Genomic DNA, 19,832 nt, shown 5'->3' on the forward strand with positions numbered 1-19,832 from the left:
CATGTATGGAACGACTTTCTGCACCAGTGCGCGACGAAAATCATCGTGAAGGCTTCAGTTGTGCCACACTTCTTCTCATAGGGCTCATCTGCGACGTTTTTACGGCAATGAATTCAAGGTCACTCTATCGCCTCCATCGACCATGATCTCACCTGTCATGACACCTCTCCTATCTTATCTGCATTTAATCTGATCATGCAAAGACGTGGTCTTTATGCCAGCCACATATGGACTTTCCAACTCATTCCCTAGTCATGATCCCAGCTGTGCTGCTGGAGCGGACAACAAAACATCCACTACCTGCTGTATCCAAATCCAGAATAGGTCATGCCGCCATTTTTGCCGATTCTTCCGGAAGAATCACGGTCCAAAAATGCCTCTAATTACCCTACGAGACTCGAGTCACGGAGTTCTGCCGAACATGAAACCGACGAGACAGCGAGAAATTTGGACTAGTATGCTCGCCAAAAGGTTGTATTCGTGCTTTCCATTGGCTTCTTTCAATTGCCAAGTGTTACTGGGCGAGCGAACTATTGCAGGCCAGCACTGACATACGACAAGTTACATCCAATCCTTCGAGCTCTTCCCATCAGCTGTATTACGATTGCCCGACCTGCGCGTTTCTGACATCGTTTTTCGCTGCTGCACACTGTTCTGGTATGACAGCAGTGTCAACTGTTTACCTTCCTAAACCAGAGAAAGGTTATCTTCGAGCTAAGTTGCGGAGGTGGTAATTCTTTGCCAGCAGAATTTCCTTGATGACGCTGCAAGGACTAACGGTCCGTGGATACGTGGCAGTAATGGATCAGAATATGGATTTTGAAGTATATTGGATTGAAGGTTGGCCTATCAGCATAGTTAATATCGCCTTACTAACCCTCGAGTTAAGAAGCTACTTGCCATGAATTGCCTCCAATCCTTCTTTGCGCTCCTCCCATCAGCCATGTTACAACTGCCTGACCTGTTCATTTCGGATAACGCGTGGCTCATTGCTGGTGCTGTGACTTGTCTTAGCGTAATAGGAGCATTTGTTCTTCCTCAATCGAAGAATGGCCCTCCTCTCCCACCTTACCCTTTCACTTTAAGGCCTTGGGGGCACTTCCTGCCGTCTCACAAGTAAATTTTCGCATGGAACACGTTGTCTGTTAGTACTAACAGTATTTTCGCTGATTAGGTCATTTCTCACCATAGCAGGTTGGATCAACCAGTACGGCCCTCTGATCACTCTTCGGTCAGGGCTCGGAAAAGTCGTGATTATTGGTCGTTACAAAGTCAGTCTCTCGACGCAGAGTTGGCATATCCAAGTTCACCATTCTGTTGCAGGCCGCCATGGATATTATGGAGAATCAGGGCGGAACTCTCGCTGACCGTCCTCGCATGATCGCTGCTGGAGAATTATTTGGTGGCGGGCTGAGCATTGCCTACACGCCATTTGGAGACAGATTCCGTCGGATGCGTAGGTTAGCAATTCGCAATATGTCTACCAATTTACCTTTTAACTTTTGCAGAGCCCTTCATACGCATTTCCAGCCTACAGCAGCTGGGGCTTATCAGCCCCTGCAGATGTCGAACGCGAAGAATCTGATTTTCGACATCCTTGATGATCCATGCAACTTTCAGAACCATGTGATGAGGTATGCGCCTGTGGTTACGATTGTACACTGCTTATAGGCATTTTGAAGTTATGGTGCGACAGTAATTACGAAAGTTACCTACGGTAGCAATGCACCCACGTCTGCAGCTGATCCCCAAGTCATTGAGATGCGCCAGCTTAGGAAGTTGATCGACAGAGCCCTGCGCCCCGATGCTTTCTACCTTGTAGACTCGATCCCGTGGCTCAAACACATTCCCTGGTATGGCCGAGAATTAAAACGGGGGTTTGGGAGGAGCAAGCGGCTTAACATAGGTCAGCTGAACCGAGTGAAAGAACAAATGGTATGCTTCGCCTTGACGATTTCACATGAAATATCGAAGTCATTCACAGCAAAGCGATGTGGACATCGGCCCTTCGTTCACGAGATATATGCTAGAAAATGGCGATCACCATGGCTTGACAGAGGACGAGACGGCTTTTCTTGGTGGTTCCTTGTTTAGAGCTGGAACCAACACAGTGAGGTGTTTTTATTGTCCAAAAACTAGCATGTGGCTGAAATTAGGGGGTCAGACCACCTCAGTAATATGCACGGTGCTCATGGCAGCCGCATGTTTCCCCGATGAGCAAGTTAAAGTTCAAGCTGAACTGGATGCGGTTATCGGGAGGCATCAAGGTAACTTTGTTTTTCATTGTAGTTCAGTATATTCAACGATTTCTGCACTCAAGCGCCGACATTCGCCGACCAACAATCCCTTACTCGCCTGCAGGCCTTCATCTCTGAGGCTGTGAGATGGAGACCGGTTGCTCCTAATGGTTAGGCTAATCCTTGTGGTTTTATACCTACAGTTTCTGACGGTCACTGCAGGATTTCCCCACCGAACAACCAAAGACGTAATTTGGGTAAGTGATATTTGAACAACTTATGTGTGCGACTGATGATCTGGCATCAGGAAAACCACTGTATTCCAGCTGGGACCACAGTATTCGGTAACCATTGGTAAGCTTCGAGTTACGAGGTTAACCCGAAAGGCCTAACAGTCGCTGCTTTAGGTCCATCTGTCGAGATCCAGAAGTCTTTCCCGAGCCTGAAGTGTTCAAGCCTCAACGCTGGATTGACGACCAAGGTCTCCTGAGAGACGACCTAACCAATTTTCTCTACGGGTTTGGTCGGCGGTAAGCACCGTCTTCCTATTACTCGTTCGTTGCATGAAATTTCTTGCAGTGTGTGCCCCGGTCAACATGTCGCGAACAGGTAAGCCTGCCATTCTACAGACATGATTTTTCGGGTTCACTTCGATTGGTACAGAACGGTGTTCATAAGCGCGGTCTTGATTCTTTGGGCCTTCCAGCTCACTCTGGATCCTACACAGCCGCTGGATGACATGGGATTCATGAACACAGAGAAAGCCCACCGGCCGTTTACATACCGGCCGTGCACCATCGACTTCAAGACGAGGATTCCGGAAACAGAGCTCAGGCGGATAATGCAGAATTATCCTGTGGCGTATGAGAGCGATCACTGCTAGAGAGGGAACGAAACACCACTATCCAAACCATGCCTCTAGGATCATTACCCGCAGTAAATCACCTTGTAAGTTGTTACGGTTGCGAATTGTGTATTATAGCTGTCGACTGTGCGTCATCGTTATTAGGATTCTCTGTGCAGTTCTGTCGTCGTTATCATGCCAGTTCACTGCTTAGTTCATTTCAAGCAAATTGGCGAGCACTCGATCACACTATTTCAGGCCAGCAGTAACATGCACGATGAGTTGCATCCAATCCTTCTTTGGCGGACGCAGCCCATAGATGTGGCGGGTGTGTTTCTGCTTGTAAACTAATTCAAACTTGTTCCCCCTATATCTCGTTACTGTAGTTGTTGCTCATTGCACGCGAATTCCTATCAACAGCTTTCATTGATCCCATGGTGGCTAGACCGTCTACACCCCCAAAGTGCTTGAGATTGTATTACTACCAACACATAGTCCTCGATGGTTGACTCGAAGTTGTCGCAGATCACGGAAGTGTGTACAGCAATCCTTCGCGGTGCGAGAACCTCTCATACAGTGTTGAGTATCCGCACTGTTGCAATAAGAAGGTTGGCGTCTCCTTCACAATCACGACATATAACTGCAGAGATCGGAAAGGCTGGATCTGAGAGTGTGAGCTCCTTTGACATTCGTCCGCTCAGCCTAATTCTTGATATATCGATACGTGCCTTAAACTGATTCCCTGGAATAACCCTGACAGCCACTCAGGATAGTTTGATCGAGTAAAGTCCAAAAGTAAGCGCTAAGTCTAGCCTCAATGGAGAGAAGTCTGCAGTGGTCATTCGTTGCAGTTCATAGCTTGACCTTCTAGATCATGTAAGATATCATATGCAGTAAAAGTCTGTCTTGCTAATTCATGATATATGATCATGCATTTCCCAGTACACATCAAGACACTCAAACAACAAGATAATCACCCGTAGTGACGACAGCATCCACAGAAAAAACGGGGTCCTCACCACCATCCACTCTCGAAACAGCATCCACCCCAATGCCAGCGATACTCCCCCGACCCACGAATGACACGCGCACGGGGAAGAAGATGCTCGCGTCGTCGCCGCCGACAGTGAACTCGAGCGTGCCGCTGCGCTCTACGGTGGAAACGAGTGGGATGGACCAGTCGAGTGAGTGAGTAGCGGGATTGATGCTGTAGTCGCATTGCGTGGTGGTGATGATGGGGTAGGAGCCAGTGCTAGAGGTATGTCAGTGAGTGGGCAAAAAATTGGAGTGGGAACGAAGAGGAACTTACGGGAGGGGGATGGAGATAACGACGTCGTGCAGGGTGACGTTTTCGTTTTCAAGCTCGTACTCAATGTTGACCTCACAGGTACCGTCATTTGAGGGAGAGGGCCAGCAGTTGACTTTGGGGGGCAGGGGCTTGAGTTAGTGAGGGTGAAAATGATATATACGAATGGAGAGCTTACTGGACAATGGCACTAAGGACTCATCGCGCCCTGCATAGCGCCACTTGAGTACGCCAAGGGCTTGGCCCACCGGGAAAGCACGAGAGGGATCTTTGAGCGCGACGATACGGTTCTGGCCGGGGGCGAACTTGGCAACATTCGGGTGTTGCTTGAATTGAAGATCAGACCCAAAGTCGGTGGTGGGGGACGGGAGTGCGAGTTTGATATGCGCTAAAGCGGGATCGGAGACTTGGAGGTTCATGTCACCCTTGACCTCCATTGATTGTACACCGCCTTCGCGCATAAGAGATACATCGATCTTTTCCTTGATTACGATATGTACGCTATAGACAAGTGTTGGCGAGGCTTGAAATTGGGGAGGGCAAGGACTTACCTTTCAGCTGTGATAGAGGGCAGGCTACCTCTTGTGTTAGTTGGCGCTGGGGATGGATCAGGGATAGGAGGCGTGGATGGTGCTGAGAGCTCCTCGGAGACTAGCTCGCCGCCGAGAGCATCTAGAAGCTCAGCTTGCCTAGTCTTTTTGCTGCCGAGTTTCATGCCACTGCCCTTGAACGGAGGGGTGCGCGCACTGGATGTAGGTGCAGGTGATGCAGTGCGCGCAGCCGGCACTTCTGGAGCGTCGAAGCGTTGAGGAACAGGAGAGTATCCAGACATGCCTCCACCGAGATATGAGCTGCCCCCACTGCCGGATACTGCAGCACGCTTCTGCTGCTCCCGGCGCTGGAGCTCGAGTTGGCGTGCACGGCGCTTGAGCTCTTCTTTTGCCTCTGCTTCTTTGTTCTGTCATTAAATGAGTGGGAGAGGTCGGGTAGTCTGACTGGTGTGCACTGACCCTTGCGATGATATCTTGTATCTTTTCCTCGTGACTCTCCATCTCCAATATGCTCCTTACCTGCATGAGATTGACCTGTTCTCGGTAACCCATGCTCACGATCTCATCAAAAGCGCCAAGCAGTTCAAAACTCTGTTTCTGAATTTCACGCTCATCTGCAGTGCGGCACATATCAGACACGACGCGCGCAAAGAGGTGGAGGGTATCGATATCCTGAAGGATATTGGAAGCTTTATTCGTAATGAGAAGGATGTAGAGATCTTCCAAGGGCTGGTAAACGTAGCGGACTTGAGCGGTTTCTACGGAAGTGTGTTGAGAGTTTGTCGGGATGAGCTTTGGGAAGGATGCAAGTAGGGATTCGATATGGGTGCGTGTCATTGGGTGAAATTGGCGCGAGAGCACCGCTGGAAGTGTGTCAGGAGATTAGTTTTGAGAGCTGGTAGGTGGACTTACCTTTACCACCTTTAGTGCATATTGATGCTGCTAGAACAACCTGCAAAATTTGTTAGATCCTGTTTACATGTCTTGTCCGGAATGCTTGATGCTCACCATCTTGAAGGGTTATGGCGATAAAAACCCTTGCCTGCACAAGCCTGCAGTTTCTGATCTTGCTGGTAGCAATACTTCCTCGAACGTGTCAGAAGGAAAGCGACCCCCACTTATCACTGCATTTAGAATTTTCGAGGGGTCAGAACATATAGAGTCACGACAGTGACATAGAGCAACTTGCTCGCAATCCTGCAGTCCGACAAACAAGCGTCTGCTCTAGAACAACCTCTTGACAGGAAATTACTTGCGTCTCTCTGGGTGCTTTTGCATACACAGTTGTTTTATTCTTGACCTCAAATTCAACATGGTCATGGTGATCTGCAGATTCGTCAAGTTTAACTACTCCTTCATTTATAAGACTTATTGTTCAACTTTCTGCAGAAATTTCCTGAAGCAAATCCTGGCCACTGCTGCATCTATTTGTCTCATTGTGTACGCGTTCTGTACCACCTAAGTTTTGCGACCAGTTATACACATTCGTCCCCGAGGTTGCCACTTGCCATGCCATGCTGAACATAAATTTCCGAAGACGAAAATGCCTGGGATGTCACCGCAGCGATACCATCTCCTTCTGGGTCACAATGACAGGCGCCACTGGCGACCATTCCTCGCTTCTGCATGTGGTGGCCACGTTGAAACAGTTTTCGAACTTGCTCGTACCTGAGGTCTGGCCCTCACCGGTGTTATTGGACTGCTCAGTTCGGCATGAATGCAGCTATAGGCCGGGAATTTTGCGGCTACTTACTTGACCCGGGACCGCAGCAAGCGTTCTCTCTTGTTTTGGTTACATCAAGAGTAATTTACGCAGCAGATCGTTATGAATGTGAAGGGGTTATGAAGCCAAGCCATTTTTGTTCGTCTCTTCGCTTTAGCATCCTACTACTAAGGCTGATCGATCACAGGATATTAATTCGGTTGTGTGCGCATTTCGGTTAGGTATGCCCACGTTCTCCTTTAATTTTAAAATTTACCGTGATAACAGACTCGTGCTCATGAACGCGCCTTACTACACCCCTCTAGGATGATGCACTTCCAAATTAAAACAAAAGGCTTATTAAAGAGATAACTCTACATGCTAGCGCAGACGGCCTCGTGTAGTCATTCACATTGCGTGACCTAGCTTGATTCGAATGACTAGTAGGAATATCACTTCCGATCTCCCCTTAACACCGTTTGTAAGCGAAGAGATGGCAGAATCTCTGATATGATTTAAGGTAATTTGACTGTTCTTGTAGGGCGCATCTTACTCATTTTTGATATCCAGGAAATATTGCCGATGCTACCCCCATTCTACGTGCGTCCTCGGTAAGAACACCATGCGGAACAGGTGCCTTAGATACCCACTGATGTTCCAGCAAGCCTCATTCGATAGTTTGTCCAATTCTTTTCCTTTCCCATGCCAAGATCTGCGCTTGCTCACATCTGTCAGTGAAAGTGAAATTGCTCAACTTTTTGCGCCAACGAGGCGAGCGACTAATGCGGATCAGTCCATTTATGAGAACGATGCTTCTGAGCACCCTCAGATCCACGCTGTGAGTTCTATCTTTTTCGGCTCGCCAGCGGTACACATGGCTGGCCTACAGGGGCCTGGGTCGATTAAATCGTGGACTTCCTATTTTGTTTGGCGACGAGTTGCATGTTTATTAGATAGGTTTCACAACTCATGTGGGTATTTTTGTCTGTTCAAAATGTGTTAACTTTTGTACCCAGTCGACCGACTAGCAAATGACAGCCTTCTCACTTTTCTGGCACAGATCCAGGAAATTCCCAGTGCGGTCATCGCTGACAATTTTTCCAGAGAGAATTTTGCGACTGTTCGGTCTAATCCATGTGACAATCTGCAAGCGCTCACATCGGTTAGTGAACGTGAAATTGTTGAACTGTTGCCTCCGTTTTTCAGAACGATGCTTCTAAGCCCCCTCGGATCCAAGGCGTGGGTCCTATCTTTTTCGTTTCGCCAGCATTGCACATGGGTGATCTACGAGGGCCTGGGTCGATTAGCGCGTGGACTTCCAATCTTTTTCTGAGTGCATTGCATGCTGAGCGGACAGACTTCATCAATCGTGTGGGTTTTTGAACCGTTTGAAATATGTGTTGATTTTCGTATTCAGTTAGCTGTTCTGCTCGCGGTGGATCTCAACTTTCTCGCTGTTCCAGGAAATCCGCAGTATAGTCACTTTTCCAGAGACTTGAGCAACTATTTAAATCTCTCTGATCCCTGTGACGATGTCCGTTCGCTCAAATTGGTCAGTGAGAGTGAAATCGTTCAACATTTGCAACCAACGAGGTGAGTACCTAGTCCATTCACGAGAAGGCTTCTGAGCCTTGTTGGATCCGTTCCGTGGCCCCCTTCTGTTTCGGCCTGCCAGCGGTATAGCTAGTCTATGAAAGCTGGGTGGTTTTATCCGTTCAGAGTATACATTGATCTTTGAATTCAGCTGAATGGTGGTGTTCGTGGTGGATGCCAGCTTCCCCACTATTTCTAGCATAGATCCAGAAATTTCATGGTGCTGTTACTCATGACAACTCAGTTCCTTTTCCCATGCCATCATTCTCATTGGTCAATGATAGTTAAATTCTTCGACGTTTTGCGCCAACAAGGTGAACCCCTAATGCGGACCAGGCCATTTATGAAAACCATGGCTTCTGAGCCCCATCGGATCCGTTCCGCATACCCTATCCTTTTCGGCCCGCTAGCAGCGCACACGACTGCATACGAAGGTCGGCTCGATGAAACCGCGGAATTCCTGATACAAAATTCACTCTGAAGAGAAGAGTCTTGGAGCTTGCTGTTATCTATCTCGACACTATGACTCTGGACACTCCGACCCCTGGCACTCCACAGGCCATAACCCTCTCTGAGGCTGAACCTGGAACCCGCTACAGCAAGACGGATGGGTTTTTGTGTGGTGAGCTGAATTGAATAGTTTCAATTATGTGAGTGTTTTTTGCGTGTTCGGAGTACGCACTAAGTGAGTCGACCGTATGTAATACTTGTAGCTTCTTTACCGGCGCTCACTTGGCAGTCACGAATCGCCACGTCCTTATCTACTCTATTCGCAACCGGAGTGTCGATAGTCTCGGTCCTGGCCGAACAGAATCGCAATTACTGCGCGAAGTTTATTCAAAACTGCCGTTACTCACTGTGGGGTGCGGATTTTGATTGGGTTGTATTCGTGGCTCGAACGACACAGTCAACGTTCAGAATGGAACTATTAAAAACGCACCTCGCTCGTTGATGACGGGGTTCGTGAGGGTATTTGATAATTTGTAATTCACAAGTTGATGTCAGGCTAGTAGGTAGTATTTTTCGTCGCCGCATTCTCTCACAATATTTCTAGACCCACATCAGCTGCGACGCCCATATCCAGTGTCGTCACTGTGTTCATTAGACATATCTGGCATTGGGCGGGGGCTTTCTCACCGGCTGGTCAATATGAGCCATAGGGGCCCGGGATCTCCAGTTCTCGGAAATTAGCGCATTATTCTTGCAACATCAGAAGCTGAGCACTGTTTTTCTGATCTACATCAGTTGCAACGCTCATATCTAGTGGCATTCTGTGGGTTTTGTAGCCATGTTCACCGTTTGGCCAATGTGGGACGACACTTGATGATCCCTTTTACTAGGCTTACCTGGGTGTATCAACTTTTGTGACATGCAAGGCAATCAAGAAGCCGAGTGTAAATGAACGATCTACAAAGCAATCTCGAACACGGGTGTCTTTGATTTCATCTCGATTCTGAATAGGGATCGCGGTGCTATTTCATGGTGTAATCATGAATGCCTGTCAGTATCCATCAGCAACTGCGCACTCCTGTCGTGCCTGTTCCGAAAGATATCAGATAAGCACGTTTTGTCACTTCTACATCGCATCCGCATGCCGCATGAAAACTTATTTTCATTTCTATAGACCGGATTAAATATTACGCCATCCAGCGCCTCTGTTTGCTTGTGCAATTGTGGAACCGGGAACGAACAGTAACCTGCCCTTGGGAGACATCTGTCAAAATGCCAGTGGCGCACGCGTCCTGTCTACGCCCACATCACGCTACCTGATTTTGCCAATCTCTTGGCCACAGCAGAGAAACGGAACGAGTTGGGCCATCGGCCATGTATGTTACCGGTGAGGCCGTGATCTTCCTGACGAATGTGCTCAACTTCAATATCACATGCAGGATTGGGGATGCTTCCCAGCAACCCTGGTATCGCACCCCGGGGCCCGTTGAGCAGTGGACATTACAGAATATTATATGCATTTAGAAACCCCCGGCTCTGCTCACTCTCCGGCAACAAATAATAATAGAAGCTCTGAGCGGCAGATCGCGACAGCTATTGAATCGATTATGAAAATAGTTATGAATCTATGGCCGATTTTCAGTGCATGGCGGCGCACGTCTCAACCACGTACGAACAAACACTGGACCTTGCGCAAAACACCGACATGATCATAACGACAGGCATAGGACATGGACAAATATGATATTCATAATATTAATGCAGACTGTTGTGATGTCTGCCGTTTCCCCAGTTTATTATATACATGGTTGCTAGCAGTAGGGGGGGGCGTCGGGCTTAAAATGAAAATATGTGCTGAGGTAATTTATGGTATCTTAGGAGTCCCGTGGCCCGAAATGGAAGTGGATGATGCTCTGAGCCTAAACCATGTTCGGTGGCAGTTGGCGCGTAGGGCGCGGAGTCAGGCTCCACCATGCAAACTCTCTCGCTTATCAACTACTGCCACACCAGTGGCAGCTTCTACTTTTCATGATCGGCGTCTTCCTCAAACCTCTACAACCCTTATAGTGCTTAAATTATCATCAAGAAGGTGATCTCGTGCTCAGCTCAAGACCCGTGAGCGGATAAAGAGAACTTGTTCTCAATATGAATGTCAACTTGACGCTTACTAAATGCCATCTAGTCTCTCACTGAGTACTTCTTGTCAACGACACATTTTCCCTTGTTGCCGGTGAACTTTTCTTTTGTTGACATCTCTCTGGCCTGCTGACTGGATCTGCAAGTGACTGGAGGTTTCCCTGGTTCAACCATGTCCACTTTACAACCGAGTCTGCGTTCATACGGAATGCCTTGTTTCCGATTACATGGTACGTCAAGTCAAGATGGTATCATGTATAATAATATTATTAATGAGCGCATTTTCCCCGCAATAACCAGCAGTAATATCGCCGCGTACTTATTTGCGCAGTTGACGATTTGTCTTTTTGGCGTGTTCTTCAATCACGACCCTTCCTACTCTCCTCCCCAGGATCCACCCTGATCCACTCCATTATCTAATACGTAATGGTACCCGACCCGACCTCTGGGATTGTGTATTATTACGGCCGTTGCCGCGGCGACTGCTTCCGCTACTTGGGTCTGCCCAGATAATAAATTCCCCCGTTTCACGGACTTCATACTACCCTGACTTTATGTATTTACAGCTAACTTCACGGCGTGACAGCTCGTTACTCACCCCGCGACTATGGCACCTCACGAACCCAATGGACTTATCAAGACTATTTCTCCCTCACAATACATCTTTTCAAACTCAACTTGGATAAATTATTGCAAACTTGAAGGCGATATATGTAGGTGAATATGATATGCTGTGGGTCGGCAAGTCAGCTGAAGACCGTTTGACTGGAATTGCTAACAAGGTTGAAGAGATACTCGGACATGTCTGACCTTGGCGCACTGTGTCCATCAAGCCTCACATGTGCGACTACTGGAAGCTTTTGGGCCGCCAGCGTGGCTTCCTTGGATCATGCGCCACTTGCTCCTGTTCTATACCGATTTCAGCTAAACATAGGCCGATGTCATTATCTGGTAAGCTGATCATAATCCTCGGACCTACTACCACTTGGCAGTTTTATAATACCGATTCACGTTTTCACTGGACCGACGTGTCTAGCGCTCGCATTGGTGCTAGAAACAGAATTCTGGATCCCACGTTCTGCGTGCTTCTCAGGTTCTTGTTCTAGATCATGGACGCCTGGTTTGCAATTCAGCTTGAAAGGCAAAAAGGTCGATCCCTTGGGGTACTGTGCGGGCTTTCACAGGTGTAAGGCAACTAACTACGTGGCATGCAACAAGCTTGCGATAACGTTGTCAGAAGGCCGCATCAAGCGTGCGCTCGATGTTGCCCACGTTCGGCTTTAGAATAGTCTATTTTGAGTTTGGAGTGGTTGGCTGGGGTGCTGGTACGGATTCTTATGGTACAACCGAGGTAGGTTTCCTGCTCTTGTTCGCGGATGGCACGCCAGTTTGTAGTTGAGAATGTGATAAGCGGAAATAACTTTTTCTTCAACGTCGTTCTCGCTGGGCGTGCTAATTTTCCCACTTCTTCGGGTCATCCAGGGGTACCAGGCACATCCATCTTTGGCATCGCAAAATTCTCGAACAACTCAGGTCTCGAGGGTCATCAAGCGATCACACAGGTGTTTATGTTACCAGAGATAACACATTTGTATACACTATAACCTTTTAAATATCCTGGATCAACAATCAACCATGTCATAGTTTCGCGGGATTCGACCACCTAGGTTTGCGTCTCTGCGGAAGAGCGAACGGAAAGAACACGTCAATTTGATTTAAATGTCAAAACCTGTGCCATATACCTCCGAGAAAGCCGCCAGGCCCTCCTGGATTAACGTCAGAAAGGAAGAAGGATGAATACTGTATACTCCATAAGACAAGTATGACGTGACGTGACGTACCCTGATATTCGCGCCGTGGTACAGGCGTTTACTCACGAGACTCATTGAGTGAGTTTGCACAGCTTGTTCGAAATGGTGTTTCTGCGCAAGCACAAGACCTTCCTTTGAACTCTGTACGGAGTCGGGGGAGTTCATGGTGATCTGTCGCGCGATGTCCAGAGCAGTAGGTACAACGGCCGACTTTTCGACGACGAGGTTGACACTGCGGTCCGGAAGTATACGCATGAGTGTCAAGAAGCCGTCTCTGTGACTGGCGGCGATTGTAGGCTTGACTTACAAACGAAATCTGTCTCTAGCTTGAATGGCAGTGATGGTATTTCCCAAGAGCAACATCTCAGAAGCAAGCTACGCCCCGAGATTTTCTCAGTGAGCGGAGATACCCTGTGAGTTTATTCACGCCGAAGCGATACCTGATGTCCCGCAACTCTCCCTAACCTGGGAATAACTGCAAGAAAAACGAATCACCGATCAGTAAAAGTTTATAAACAAGCCCGCCCCCCGCTTCGGTTTTCCAAAATAATCGACGAGGGCAAGGCTGGAAATGGAAATAGAAAATGGAATGACTGATGCGGCATTTGCTCACCTCCTTGTGACGCTAGGACGCCACGCTTGACTTCGGGAAGTGCGAACACGGCGTCTTCGCTTGCGATGACCATATCGCAGTTTAATATCATTTCGACACCGCCACCGTAAGCCGACCCGTTCACTGCGGCGATCATAGGCTTGCACGAAGTATGCCGACGCGAGATAGATGCAAATCCGTGCACGGAAGAAGCCACACTTTCTCGTTCATTTGCCGTGCCACTTGACTGATTATGAAGCCAGCTGGGTGTGAAAAATGAAGGGTCGAGGGAATAAGGATGGTAAAGCATTCTGGTACTTACGCCTTCAAGTCGGCTCCTGCACAGAAAGCACGGCCTTCGCCCGTTACGATTACCACCCTTGGAGTACGAGGTTGAATGAGATTACCGATAAGCTGAATGACGGCACTCACCACAGAGAAGGCTCCTCATCAAACCAATTTAAAATGGTAGCTATGCTGGCGGTAAGCTGAGGTGTCATGGCGTTGAGGTGCCTCGGACGGTTGAGTGTCATAAGCATGACATGTTCTTGAGGGAAAGACACTTTGAGTTCCTCCGAATGAGAAGGCGGGTGGAAGGCTAGCGGGTCCCAGTCGGAAGACATGATATGAAAACCGTTTGTGGTACAAGGGGACCGTCACTGCACAGGATTTGGCGATAGACACGGATGGAGTCGGATTGTCGGCTGCCGGATGGGCCGGGATGGGAAAGATAGAGGGCGCTTAAACATTTGAAGCCAAGAAATCCCACCCGAATTCAACCCGAAATTCGAGAGCTGGTACCAGAAATAACTGTATGTACGATAATATTTCAGGTCACATGGAATTGTGATATTACGCCGACAAGTACGACGGAGAAGGTCGAGTCGGACTCGGACGGCCGAGTCTTGAAATGATGGGCGTAGGGCGTCGTCACGTCTTCAACGTCAACGTTCGTCAAACCCTTGTTCCATCTCGCTTCACGATAAGCTTCTAAATCGTCATACTTGCGGATAGTTCGGCGAAGATGATAGAGAACAGACAGGACACGTTTTTTAGAGCCGTCCCTTGGATCAGATTCCGCGATCAATAGTATTCTTCTCTAAATCTTGTCCAAATCTAAGACACTTTCTCCCTTCTTCCCCACACCCGTCAGCGGAACAACCATCAGAGCCCGAACGACACGTGTTCCTCGTGCAAATTTCCATAAGCAACGAAGCATCATGGGTATCCACGTGGGACTTGGAGGAGGTGGAACCGAGGGAGTGACTTCATTTCCGATGTAGCTTGTTGTTCGGCCATCAGTATGCACGCCATGTTACAATGAATGTACACTATCCATTTGAGACGTGTTACTGACGTTTCAGCACGGTTTACGGTCCGACAAATAATGATGGGTTGTTGCAGTAATAAGTCATACATACAAGGGATACGGCAAAATTGTGAGCCTAAATTATCCTGCCGCCCCGAGGAATCCGCATACACAACCTCCTCCTCCCTCCCTCCCTGATCCTACAACTGCGGTGAGACCTCGACGACTAAAGTGCTTATGCACGGAGTATAGATGTATGGTGATACAACAGATGGTATCGAAGACGTCATGGATGGATGATGGGTGGATGATGAGAACAAGTGCCTAGGATGAGACATTTGAGTCACTTGACAATGTGAAACAATAAGAAAGATGACTTACAAGCAAAGGGAATAAATATAGTCAAAAAAGCGTGATTATTGTGTGCTCAGCGGAATGGACAGCTTGGGGAGTGGGATCCACGCCAGCCACAGTGGCAGCACTGAGGTGCATTGAAGTTGAAGCAGGAGTCATCATCTGATGAGATGCGCATTGATACGGGAGTGGTATGAGAGTGGCGCGTGCAGTGATGCGAGTTGGATGATGATGATGACTCGTGTTCGAATGATGATGCAGTCTTGGAAGACATGTCAAGAGTAGAGCTAGAAGCGTGCATTGTGTAGTAGAGGAGAGGTTGGTTGGTAGGTTGAATGATTTAAAAGAAAGAAATTTGCTCCACCTTTTATGCGTTTTCATTGTGGCAGCCGGTCATACTTCCGTTATCGGCTGGTAGACATAGACAAAACGCATCCGATGGGCAGAGTATACTTGCGGGTTGTGGCGTCACTGATGAACCAAATCTGTAATCAGCGTAGAACAAAAAAGGAAATCGGGAACCTTGGAGAAGACCAAGCCCATGACCCCTCGAAGAAATCAACCAGTGCCCCAATCAAGCATTTTCGTACATCAATTTCCTTGAGCGCTCACAGCCAGGGCATCCCATCCACCACGATAACCTTTCGAGGCCATGTTGCACCGGATCCTTGCTTTCGGGTCCAACCTGTCTTTTTGACACGATAACGTACTAAGTACTGGAAGTCCATCTATATCTAACTCAACTTGGACATGTTGCTTGCTCAAGTCACACAGCAATGGCCCCGAGATCTGGCAGTGTCTGTGGCATGTACATACGCATAATTTGATTGTCAATTCACATTTCAATCTACAAAGCCATGTCCTCGAGAATACGCACGACGCTCACACGATCCGGCACCCGTTCACAACATCCCCCGCTAATCGAGGAACCAACCACCTTGTTTTCAACGTGTCCCCACGGCACCGCATTCCACGACCTGTTCAACTACGTTTAAGACGTTTCACAGCCGGAACACCAATGCTATACCAGGCAACATACTCAATCCCGATCGCGTGGGGGATGAAGACAGGAACATGATGTGACCGTTCCTGCATAGCGTTATATTGGCAATCTCGTTATTATTTGACCGATCGTAAAGACAGAACTCAACTGTCAGTTCTTGAAGCCTGTATTATCGAACTTCACAGGTATGACTTCATCAGATCAGGAATTTTTTTTTCACGTACCAAGCATTCCTAAGAATTTTTCGTTGGCAATGCCGTAGGCCCCAAACTTTCATTGCATCGGACTTCTAGAAACCGAATAATCCTACAAGATCAGTTATTCCCCCACCGCGTGGGTGGCTAGGTTGAATGGGGCTATGCGCACTTATGAATGAATGAATCGGAAAGTATTATCATGCCCGCATACCAAAGTCTAATTCAGTAGATTTGGTTAGCGCGTCAGTTCGCCCAAGGCACCCACAGACAACCACCTCATGTTGGTTTCCAAGCAAATGGATCATAGTTCCCATATAATATTCCATATTCCAAATGCCAGCGCAACTTTTTGGAGATATCACTCCTCAATCTGTCCATCAGACAACTTGAAACGACCAACAACAAACTTGGCACCGCACTACCACTAGTGGCATGTATCATCAAACTTGCCTCTCTACACAGCCGGGTGAATTTTAGACCCGCAGTGCAGGTTACCCAGGAGGAATGACACATGTAAACATACTACTTATCGAAACAGAAGGCAAAACAAGGTTCCGGGGCGATCGGTCATCATGCCATCAAGCCTTCTCAGGCCTTGAAAGGCACTTTGCACCGGCTATAATGCGTTAAACGCGAGGTCTTCCCAGACTTCCTCTTCAACCCCGTTCAAACATCCCAGAATAACTTGATTGTACCACCGGCATTGTACTATGAGCGATAGATATGATAGCCAAGGGGGATGTGACTTGGGCGGCATGATGTAAAAAGGCATGCTGCACCGATAACGAAAAATATTGCGTACATTTTACAAACGTTCTCGATCCCCATCACTTGACAACTATCGCATGACGCCCTCCACTATCCTGATCCTCCTACACCACCTTTCTTCGGCATCTCAGCATACCACTCTGGAATCTCATTCGCCTTGGGAATTGCTCGCTTGCGAAGTTCTTTGATCTCCCTTTCTTCTTCCGCATCTCGTTGTCTTCGGCGCTCCTCTTTTGCTCGTTGAATCTCCTCTTCCTTTATTCGCACCATTCGGTCAAATTTCTCCCTCTCTCTGGCGCGAATTTCGGTGCTAAGGGCTATCGGTGCTGCGGGTACTATCGGGACGATGTGTTCCTTACGCCATGCAAGTGATGCTTGGTGGGCCTCGTGTAGTACCTTGAAATCGGGCACAGCATGCCTTTGTCGGTGCCCCTTCTCCATATAACCTTGCTCGCTAGCCGCAAGCTTCTCAAACTCAACTTTACGGGCTTCAATGCGCGCGTCCAGATGGAACGTAAACGCAATAGGCTTTGTGATGTTGGCAGGTGGCAACGACATGCTCTGTGCTTCCGAATATCACAGCCAACAATCAGCCATGCAAAAATAATATCGTATGAGCGCACATAAGATAGGGATTCCGTTAATTAATCACGTACCGCCTTCTCAAGAGGTGACACACGGCCAGGTCTAGATGATCCTAACTGCTCGAGGGGTGACACAAGGCCAGGTCTAGATGGACCCAACTGCTCGAGCCCCGTAACTGCCGCATCTTTCTTACTGAGCGCATGTCCCGCATCAAAGTGGACCCGGGAACTACCCGACGTTCGGCACTGTGACATGAGCGCGCGACTAGAAACTCCCTCCTGTCCCTGAATATTTTTGTCTTGTCCCTTGCAGATCGTCTGGTTGCGCAGGCACGATGATGCAATCGACGTAGACCGCACCTGGCGTTGGAAGTTCTGTCTGGGTTTATACTTGGTTCGCGCGCTTGGAAAACTTGACGTCGGACACCGCGAATTCCGACTGATAAGCATTGCGCTGGCATGTGCATGGTTCTTCTGAATAGATGGCCGAAGAACTTGACTAGATGACCTTGCCGAGATAGTCAGGCCACCCTTGGCCTCGGCGCTTGACACCAACGGTTTCACCTTGAACTTCTTGCTGCCACTTGGCTGTTGGGAAGTGGAATGTTCCTCAGTGGCCGGGCGCTTCCTCGCCGGTCTCATGGGCGATAGCTCCTGCCTTCCTGTGGATAAATGACCGGGGGAGGCGCTAGCTCGTGGGTAATACTTCTGCGGTGAAATTTCTGAAAGCCTCAATAAGTAATCGTTACGACTTGAAGCGTCCGGTGAACATGGGGCATGCAGAATGTCGACCGCAGGTGAAGGTTGAGTTTCGATGTAATCTTCCGTTCTAGCAACACTAGTACCCGTACCTGCCATGAAGGAATTTTCGGTCCTGGGATTATAGATGCTGGGGAATCCAGGTGATGGCATTTCCAAGAAAGGTGACCGGAGATCATGTCAGATCGAACCATAATTCCCGATTGCGACCACAATTATATAGAAGGAGAGAAAGAAGGAGAAAAGAGCACGCGCGAGGTACAACTGATCAGTTCCGGTGCAAATGCAGTGAAATGCGTATCAGCAGACATACCTAATCGATGACATTAATTTTTGACTGTAAGACACGAGGCGTTCAGCCACCCTTCCGGTCACGCCTTGGCTGGCGTTTGAGACCATGTGATTATCACCACTCATACCTGCGGGTGGAACTTGGAATTCGGCATCTATGGCCACGTTTTCTGACTCAGACATCCCCATAGAAGACGACTGCACAGTCGGTTCGGCAATCGAAGTTGGACCAAGTTTGTCAGCGGTAGACATAGGGATCTTGCTGTGCGTTGCTAGCTTGGTGTTACGGCCGCCTTCTACCGCCTACCACAGGATGATGAGTTCATACTGATTGCGAATGGGAGTTAGCTTACAGAATTGATAGTTGTCCTCGGCTTTAACTTTGAAATTGGTGCTGCCGTAACATTTAGCACAGGAAAAACAGAAGATCGTGCAACCGCTGGTGGCTGCACGTGCATTGAGATATTATAATCATCATTGAGGGTCCCCACTTCTGCGCGTAAGGAGTCCAGGCGCTCCTCGGAAACGGCGGGCCCGTCTAGTACTATTTCCTTACGTCTAGATGGAGGGCGCGTCATTTTGTTCGCCTTGGCAGGGTTCTGACATCGGGACCGTACAGGTCTGTAGTCAATCTTCTGGGGTGCCGACAGACTTGGACTAGGTGATCTTGATAGCGATAACGGTTGCGATGTGGCTTTCGGTGTAGCATTACCAAGCTTCAATTTTCCGCGGGCTGGAGTAGGAGCAATGGTGGCGAAACTAGCACCGCCAGCTCCGCGCAAAAAATCAAGATCACTGCTGTCATCTGCAAGCAGAAACTCCGCGGATGACGAATCGGCGGGGATCTGGAAAGAGACAGATGTATCCAAGAGGTCTGGTAGGTGTCTTATTCTTTGGTCTGTGTTGGCTGTTGGCGGCATGGTATGTGCAGACTTGGAGGAGTGTTCAACAATTCCAACTTGCTACGTCGGAGAGAAGGAGAGGGCGTGTGAATTATTTCTGACGCGTCAACAACACGTGCACTTGATTTGACGCGACTGTGACAGCCACAATAACAGCGAGAGTGACAGACCGTCACGGATATACCTAATTGGTGTCAAATGCAAACGCTCCTGCAGGTTTGCTTCAATCAAGCAAAATCTCCCGCATCAATACTATTTGGGGTATACATACAACGGCCTCCCTGCTCTGACATTCCAGCCATCCTAGTGAATTTCTTATCAAAAAAGTCAAACTTTCCAGCCCAACCGTGACATCCTCATTTGTCTTTTTTCAGCCTTACAGCTCTTACCGGTGTTCTCACATTATTATGACGCCATCTAACCTATATCTAACAAGCACTGCC

The 19,832-nt window shown here is 48.4% G+C and overlaps 6 protein-coding genes across 6 annotated transcripts; 2 read left to right on the forward strand and 4 right to left on the reverse strand.

Annotated features, from left to right (window-relative positions):
• Positions 1-701: 701 nt before the first annotated feature.
• HD556DRAFT_166802 (cytochrome P450) lies at positions 702-3,514 on the forward strand. Its single transcript, XM_041309777.1, has 14 exons — positions 702-840; positions 890-1,116; positions 1,175-1,271; positions 1,324-1,460; positions 1,509-1,634; positions 1,683-1,935; positions 1,985-2,110; positions 2,165-2,267; positions 2,321-2,407; positions 2,460-2,494; positions 2,545-2,591; positions 2,645-2,767; positions 2,817-2,846; positions 2,901-3,514. The coding sequence occupies exons 2-14, from the start codon at positions 902-904 to the stop codon at positions 3,118-3,120; spliced, it is 1,599 nt and encodes a 532-aa protein (XP_041163547.1). The 5' UTR covers positions 702-840; positions 890-901; the 3' UTR covers positions 3,121-3,514.
• Positions 3,515-3,844: 330 nt separating this feature from the next.
• On the reverse strand, positions 3,845-6,026 carry HD556DRAFT_1288185 (uncharacterized protein). Its single transcript, XM_041299355.1, has 7 exons — positions 5,947-6,026; positions 5,851-5,890; positions 5,398-5,801; positions 4,939-5,345; positions 4,566-4,888; positions 4,391-4,502; positions 3,845-4,333 (listed from the first exon to the last, which is right to left on the reverse strand). Exons 1-7 carry the CDS (start codon positions 5,947-5,949, stop codon positions 4,039-4,041), a joined length of 1,584 nt encoding a protein of 527 aa, XP_041163548.1. The 5' UTR covers positions 5,950-6,026; the 3' UTR covers positions 3,845-4,038.
• An 836-nt stretch (positions 6,027-6,862) lies between these two features.
• On the forward strand, positions 6,863-8,060 carry HD556DRAFT_166989 (uncharacterized protein). Its single transcript, XM_041309778.1, has 4 exons — positions 6,863-7,160; positions 7,211-7,478; positions 7,530-7,611; positions 7,669-8,060. Exons 2-4 carry the CDS (start codon positions 7,263-7,265, stop codon positions 7,971-7,973), a joined length of 603 nt encoding a protein of 200 aa, XP_041163549.1. The 5' UTR covers positions 6,863-7,160; positions 7,211-7,262; the 3' UTR covers positions 7,974-8,060.
• Positions 8,061-12,440: 4,380 nt separating this feature from the next.
• On the reverse strand, positions 12,441-13,946 carry HD556DRAFT_167051 (ClpP/crotonase-like domain-containing protein). Its single transcript, XM_041309779.1, has 8 exons — positions 13,655-13,946; positions 13,545-13,601; positions 13,244-13,485; positions 13,071-13,105; positions 12,938-13,005; positions 12,661-12,862; positions 12,562-12,585; positions 12,441-12,496 (listed from the first exon to the last, which is right to left on the reverse strand). The coding sequence occupies exons 1-8, from the start codon at positions 13,843-13,845 to the stop codon at positions 12,458-12,460; spliced, it is 858 nt and encodes a 285-aa protein (XP_041163550.1). The 5' UTR covers positions 13,846-13,946; the 3' UTR covers positions 12,441-12,457.
• Positions 13,947-14,576: 630 nt separating this feature from the next.
• HD556DRAFT_1350020 (uncharacterized protein) lies at positions 14,577-15,371 on the reverse strand. The gene is made up of 3 exons (XM_041302342.1): positions 15,250-15,371; positions 14,913-15,172; positions 14,577-14,855 (listed from the first exon to the last, which is right to left on the reverse strand). The coding sequence occupies exons 1-2, from the start codon at positions 15,264-15,266 to the stop codon at positions 14,959-14,961; spliced, it is 231 nt and encodes a 76-aa protein (XP_041163551.1). The 5' UTR covers positions 15,267-15,371; the 3' UTR covers positions 14,577-14,855; positions 14,913-14,958.
• A 1,371-nt stretch (positions 15,372-16,742) lies between these two features.
• HD556DRAFT_167445 (uncharacterized protein) lies at positions 16,743-18,944 on the reverse strand. The gene is made up of 6 exons (XM_041309780.1): positions 18,841-18,944; positions 18,616-18,790; positions 18,510-18,533; positions 17,510-18,326; positions 16,888-17,414; positions 16,743-16,830 (listed from the first exon to the last, which is right to left on the reverse strand). The coding sequence occupies exons 3-5, from the start codon at positions 18,521-18,523 to the stop codon at positions 16,944-16,946; spliced, it is 1,302 nt and encodes a 433-aa protein (XP_041163552.1). The 5' UTR covers positions 18,524-18,533; positions 18,616-18,790; positions 18,841-18,944; the 3' UTR covers positions 16,743-16,830; positions 16,888-16,943.
• Positions 18,945-19,832: the final 888 nt, after the last annotated feature.

The sequence above is a fragment of the Suillus plorans genome (genome assembly GCF_016647745.1).
Source record: "Suillus plorans strain S12 chromosome Unknown HD556scaffold_12, whole genome shotgun sequence".
In the NCBI taxonomy this organism is placed as follows: domain Eukaryota; kingdom Fungi; phylum Basidiomycota; class Agaricomycetes; order Boletales; family Suillaceae; genus Suillus; species Suillus plorans.